This window comes from Punica granatum, chromosome 4 (genome assembly GCF_007655135.1).
Source record: "Punica granatum isolate Tunisia-2019 chromosome 4, ASM765513v2, whole genome shotgun sequence".
Lineage (NCBI taxonomy): Eukaryota > Viridiplantae > Streptophyta > Magnoliopsida > Myrtales > Lythraceae > Punica > Punica granatum.
The window spans coordinates 32283843-32291277 of NC_045130.1; the positions used below are offsets into that span (position 1 = coordinate 32283843).

General features: G+C 33.9%; 1 protein-coding gene across 1 annotated transcript; it reads right to left on the reverse strand.

The window, feature by feature from the left end:
* Positions 1 to 811: 811 nt before the first annotated feature.
* Positions 812 to 3256, reverse strand: LOC116205596 (protein SRG1-like). Its single transcript, XM_031538227.1, has 4 exons — positions 2961 to 3256; positions 1830 to 2074; positions 1374 to 1704; positions 812 to 1295 (listed from the first exon to the last, which is right to left on the reverse strand). Exons 1-4 carry the CDS (start codon positions 3201 to 3203, stop codon positions 1026 to 1028), a joined length of 1089 nt encoding a protein of 362 aa, XP_031394087.1. The 5' UTR covers positions 3204 to 3256; the 3' UTR covers positions 812 to 1025.
* Between the last annotated feature and the right edge of the window lie 4179 nt (positions 3257 to 7435).

Consider the following 7435-nt stretch of genomic DNA (forward strand, 5'->3'; position numbering starts at 1 on the left):
TAGATATAGCCTGAAAATTCGTTGTTACAGTTGCCTATCGTGGCTCCAACTATCTTCCGCTGCGTTTACATTGTTGCCACCCAAAATCGATTTGACTGCAGCTGTAAAAATGCAACCTAAAGTGTTCCATACGGAAAATATGCCGATGGTTTCAACCGCAATCCAAACCGCAGGGAAAGGTTCTCCCTGTGGTTAAAATTGCATCCTCAGGCCAAACTATGCTAGACCAGATTATGAGATTTGTTGTAGTGTTTGTACTTTGACTTGGCAGAGTTTAATTATTCTTAATTAATTAGTGCAAAACTCTAGTGTTCGGTGAAGCTAAGTATGCTATGTAGAGAGACAGGACTCGTGGAGAGACCTATGCCGAAATATCTATCTGATCTTCTTGATGAACAATTGCATATGCTCAATGAATTGGTAATAAGCAACTCTTTTTCTTTTTCTTTGTTTTTTTTTGTTAGTAAAAATAGTGAGAGATATTTCTCTTGCAATTCTCAAGGATGATACATTAAAACTTACTCTCCCTCTCAATAAATGCATCTTATGGGATTCGAACTCGTATTCTCCTCTTAGAAGTAAATCACTTCAACAAGTGTTGGTCTCTTTCTTTTTTATTCCTTAGTTTCTCACCAGTCTTTTGACCTATTAGTTGCTTTAATATGAGCATTTATTTTCTCCTTATTTATTAGTGTTACTTTTATTGAATCATATATATGGACAATTCACGAAGATGGACCACGTGCAACGCATGTGACCTTCCGACTAATAGCACGGGAAAATAGAAGTTCACTTACAAGAGCTTCCCAAGATGGCTCTGTAATAGTTGAAGATGCAGGCTCAAACACAAAACCAGTTAAAATCATTCCCATCATATCATCAATTGATAAAATGCCAAATTATTTCAAATACTAAACTTACAGATCGACTATCATACACATGTACAGCTTCACATGTATATCCAGTTACCATAGTACAACATTCAAATCCCCATGCATGAACACGAATACTGATTCGTAACTTCCTTAAGTTTCCTTGGCTTGTTCGCTGCTGGTGATCCTCATTCGATCCAAGTACGATTTTCCATCCATCTTCTGGGAGAATAATCCTTGGACGTACTCGTTCATTGTAATATTCCTAAAGAGTGCTTGATTTTTCAGGCTTATAAGAGAAGCTGCCGGCCCGACTTGCGCATCCAGCTTGGGGTTAAAGAACATTGCAAGGGACATCCTTTCGCTCTCGGAGTTAACCATCACCTGGTGCTCGATGCTGTGGTAGGTCCCATTGCTCAAGATCTAGATTTCAAATACAACGAATCATTAATAAATTAAATGGCATGTGGAAACTGTTGAAGTCGACTGAAGCATATGTACCTCCATAATGTCTCCAACGTTCACAACAAATGCATCAGGCAGTATGTCGATGGGTAGCCACACACCGTTCCTCTTAACCTGCAAGCCATTCACACAGTTGATTTGGTGGAGTATCGTGATTGCCGTTGCATCGGAGTGAGGCGTCAGCCCGATGACCAGCTCAGGCTGTGGGCAGGGCGGGTAGTAGGTCATCCTTAGTGCCTGGAATTCCTTTTCTTCTTCAAATAGCTCCATTATCACATTCGTATCGATATGCAAACATATCGCAAGCGATCTCAAGATCTGAAGGGCAATTTTTTTCAGCTCTTTTATATAGGTTTCCAAGCTACTCCTGTATGGAAATGAAAGAACCTTCTGATGAAAGAGGTTGATAGATAGGGCGGTCTATCCGGTATATAACGACTGAAAAGAGAATTCTAATTAAGACCGACTTTACTGTGAGGAATTAGAGTGAACCTTAATGGTGCTGGGAGCTCGGGAAATAGATGGGGCTTCCTTAGAGAAATGGGATTAATTGCCATGAAGAGTCTATCGCCCCAGTCTAGCACATTCTTCTCTGACCTCATCACGTTTCCATATCCTTCGCTTTCTCCGGGATTCGGCTTGTACTTCATTTTCTCTTCCAAGGGAAGCTTGAAGAATTCTTCAATCTCAAGCCCTAGCTTTTGCAGAAGTGATAAGCTCACCCCATGGTTCACCAGCTGCTGGGTAATTAGAACAGTTAGAAAAGCAAATCTGAATGACGACTCGGCACCCGGTGGCTGAGGGAGGGCCTGAAAAGGCCTTATTTTGACTTATGGTGAATGGTTGCTTCTCGGTCTCAACTCACAACGTGAGCTGCTCAAGAGGAACAATTTCTCGGCCGCAGGATGTGCAGCTCATGCCTCATTCGAGCTGATTCTCTGCAGTAGAACGTGGAAGGAAATTCCTTGGCGCAAACGCCTTGGAAAGATTGGAAAGTTAAACATGAATGGGGCAGCAAAAGGCAACCCGCCTATTAAAGTGGGAGGATTGCTTCAGTATGAGAGGGGAAGATGGCTGGAGGGAGGCTTTCTCTATAATGTGGGAATAGCTTCACCAGTTGCTGTGGACCTATGGGTGGCTGAATCGGGTCAAGAGTTACAGCTCGGGATATGGTCTATCAGAAATTAATTCATGAAGTATGGACTCCAAAGGCGATCTGAATGGAGATCCTAATTAAGAGATCTCGGTTGAGATTCATTGGATGGTTCATATCCGGCATACCTATCATTGTCATAATACATAACCATTCAGAGGTGTTACTGGGGGCCTTCATGCCCCATCTTCGTTCTTCATTCTTGGGCTTTCGCTTCTTAGTGCACCGTGAATTAAAAAGAACATAAGTTAATTCTGCTTGCCATCTGGAGAGCAAGATCAGAGACTATGGTACCGCTCGACCCTACTGGTCAGAAATTGTGAATGGCAGGGGATACATTTTGTTTTCTTGTATGAACGGCTGCGAACAGTTCATGTACATACCTGACTTTGATTGTTAATGAAAGTTACACCACTTTTAAGGGGAAAAAATGGAGAGTGTGGATCTCCTTCAAAAATTTATGTACTGACCTGAAAGATACCCCATTCACTGCAAGCGAAATGCAGCCTCTCGAGTTCATCATTCAAGCTCCGGTCAGACGGCTCCAAGATTTTCACCATGTCGATGGTGGGAATTGTGGGTATGTGATCGGACTTTGATGGAAGGACATGAGGCCGGGTCTGGTCGAGACGAATGAAGCTCTCAGGTATGGAGTCCAAGGGTTCTTTGACGAGCTCTTGAACGCTCACTATGGAAGGATCAGAAACCATCATCTAATTGGTCTCACTCCACTGATCTCTTCAGTATGTGAAGCAATCCTGTGACTTATATGATTGGCATTTATAGTCCATACACAGTTATTATTAACAAGATGAAGACTTGTGCGTTGCGTGAATGATTATCGAGAAATATAAAGATAGAAATATTTAGTTATAAAAATTTATGATTGGAGAATTATATACACAATTCTTAGGTTGTGCTTTCCTTTTGATAGGGTGCAATATATATGCATGTGTTTTATATATAATCTATATATGTTTTATATAATCTATATTATATATTGGTATAAGGCATACAGTATATATATATATATGTGTGTGTACAGTCATTCATATGATATATATTTGTTTTTTTATATAATCTATATTTATAGTCTTTATAAATAAGCAAACGTGTGCTTTACTCTATATATATATTCAAAATATATTCTTTTTACATATATACAAGTTTAATTTCACACGCACAAAATCTCCAAATATATTGATGAAGAAGAAAACTGTATAATTAAACGTAAAAAATTTCCTTAATAATTAAGTGATGACGTAGCAAAACGAGAGATCTCCATTTGATGAGATGACGACATGAGAATTCGACTTATGCTCCTTTTTCATACATATATATATATATATATATAGATTGTTGGTTGTGGTTATTTCAATTTTTCATTCAATTAATTATTCATACTCTTATCTTATATTATTTTATATTTTATCTTATGTCTTATACTTCTTATACTATTATTTAAGTGAAAGTTTGGTTTTGTAATACAATTTTATTTATAAGATATGTTTGAAAAGTCGATTGAAAGCATTCCTTATTCGTACTTTAAATATCATAAAATTTAAAATAAAATTGAGAAGTTGAAGGATAATATTATCCACTTAATATTATTCTTCTCTGTCATTTCCTTTGCTTATTTTGCTCTGTACTCTCAAGTCACAACCACCCAATCCCACGTCCAATCACAATTTTTTTTCTATTTCAAATTCTATCTCCATTTTTTATTTTTTATTTTTCTTACCCCTTTACTTTTTCTTCCTCCTCTAAATTAATCCATCCATAAGCATATAAAAAAAATCGCTATACATGCGGGTTAGGTTTGCTATGCACGGGTGAATATATAAGGGAAAGATAAGAATCCCATTTCGATAACTCTAAGTCGTCTTTTTAAAATATATATATATATATATATATATATATATATTGTAATCTTATTAGCAACTCTATGATAATTAATAGTTATATTGAAGATAGTTGAATATAAAAATATTTTCTCGCTTCATCAATAGATATTAAAAGTTCTCTAAAGATTACAAAGTATTGCCGATCGAGAAACTAAATATTTTCTCGATAAATGTCAAAAAATTATATTTTATTAATAGTTCGTATAAACCGCCGTAGCGCAATTACTTTTGGTTTATCTTTTGTCCTGGGCGCTTCCCCAGGATTGACCACGCAATTCTTTTTTACTGCTAAAATTAAGAAATATTTTTTCTTTGTCCTATATCTATTGTTAATTGAGTCTTTTATTAATCATATAATTCAATTTAATTTTAAAAATTTAGATAAGTTATAATAAATGCTTGAGTGATAAATTGGCTTCCGCTAGTTTATTTTTGGTACTTTTAGGATATGTCATTCATTTTTCGGTTCCAACATATATTTTAATATCGTTAGTGCAAATTAATAAATATTTTTTGCTAACAAAATTAATAATATATTTATCGATTTATAAACTCCAATGAAAATTTTCTTGTGCAGCATTTGCAAATACATACTTCATTAAACAGATATTCAAATATTTTTCTTTAATTTGGAGAAGTGAATCTAGAGATGACAAGTAAAATAAATAAGGAAAGAATTTTCTAAAGGCAAATGAATAAAAAAGTGCATATTCACATTCAACTAAAAGATAAATGAATAAATAATAAACAAAATAAAGAAAAATAAAATAGAATAAAAGCGCAATGGCAGTCGATGCACGCTCAAATTGCAAATCTACATATCTATAATTCATCGAGGGTAAAAAAAATGAAGTCATTATATACTTAGACAAAAATACAAGTTATTGTATAGTACAGCTAAATATGACTTCTAAGTTCTATATCCATTAATTGTACCTTTTTTTCTCTTTTTTTTAAGTGAGATATTTGGGCCTAATAATGGTTAGGAATGAGGGAAAGAGAATTATCCAAAATTTATAATATTTGATGCAATATAAAGTTTATATAAATAAATTAAAAATTACTGTGAAAAACTTTATACAAATTCTCTGCTCCTCTTCCTTTCCCTTCGTTTTCCATGAATTCAAAGAAATCAATGTAGGATTATTTTTTACTGTCGTACACAACTTGATTGAGCTCGACATCTAACAAAACTAGGTACAAGTTCCGGATGTTGGGCGAGCCTAAATGGAAATGAATAATTATAATTGTTTGGTATTTATGGAGATATTATTTTTTTTCTCAAGAATGTTTTGTATTTTTCATAAAAAGAAAAAAAAATTAATGTCTAATTGTGAATCGAGAAGATTTTTTATACTTCTAGAAATTTTTTTAAGGTTTGTTCGTGATTTTTACGGTAATGATAAATCATCATAATTTCACTAAAATTAAAATATTCAAGAAATTGACGGAATTTAGAGAGTGGAGGGTTATTGAAATGAAATTTTCACGTTTCATGCTTTCATTTTTTGTATATTGTAATTGATAATTGATTGATTAATTGATTCTTACCTAAACTAGAACGCCAAAGACACTAACCTTGATTCAGTCTATGTACATGGTCAAGACACGTGCATAAATACTATCAGGTTGATCTACCCTCTTAATATTAATTTCATTGTAAGTTAGAGCCAGGCATTTGCTTGACTTTGAGTTTGAGTGACGACATTAATTTGACTATTTCCCGGGGGATTAGGCAATCAAAATAAGCACGTTTTTCAATTGAAGCAAAAACCCCAAAAATAAATATCACGTTATGCTTAGTCAACACTCCAATTAAAATTAGGATTAATTACCTAAAAAAGTACGAACTTTACACTTTTTATCTAAATATAGCATGACCTTTAAAAAATAGCATAGCAAGACACGGCATTTGTATTTTTTCCTAATATAGCACGGCCTTTGAGAGTAGCACAGAAATACACGATCTTTGTATTTTTTTTCTAAATATAGCACGACCTTAAAAAAAAAAGCACAGAAATGTACAATCTTCAGGTTTAGCTGCACTTCTAGCATGTTAAAAAAGAAGATAGTATTTGAAGACCGTGCCTTTCTGTGCTAATTTTTAAAAATCGTGCTATATTTAGGAAAAAAATACAAATGTCGTATTTTTCTGTACTATTTTTTAAATGTCGTGTTATATTTAAAAAAAATGTAAGGGTTGTGTTTTTTTTTAAAAGTAATTAACCCTTAAAATTATCTTGTGGTACCGGCATCTCTACTCAATAGAACCTAGCGAACTCTCCGGACCCATATGCTTTATAAATATCTGTATAAACAACCAGATAAGGTTAGATTACCAACTGATACATTAAGGATTATCAATTTGAAAGAACGGGTAGATAAAAATATTGTGAAGTAAAATGAGTTTAGTTAAAATCAATTTTTTGGTCTCAAAACATGAAATAATTTCATTACATCATATGTACTCTGTATCATATCGAAGATAAATAATTACCGAATTACACAAATCTCGCCATATTAATTTCAACAGTCAGTTTTATCTAGTGAGTCAAGCAAGTTCAGAAGTGATTACATTAAAAGAGAACACTGAGCGTGCGGTACGACTTTCAATGTCTTCCGGATTGATGTTCCGAGATTTGGCTAGATATATAGTCTTGATCTATGAGGTGGCAGTGAGACTTGATATATTATTTTTTAACGACTACCAAAAAAATGAAAAACAATTGCGAGGATTCTCATAAAAAAAAAAAGAATCAACAAGCGTGAGATTTGATAGAATATATTCTCCACAAAAGAAAATGTCAAAAAAGAAATGGTTGTCGGATCATCATATAGATATAATCGATATTTGATAGCGCACACATATTGACCAATTAAATAATTTTTCGGTGAACGACCAAATTATATAATTTACTCTGAGCTCTTCATATTATCGATACAATTGATAATGTTTTTTTTTTTTAACAAGGGATGTAGGTTCATGTGCCTATTACAATAAAACTTCTAACATCTAAAAAAGGAATATGGATAGTTCCATC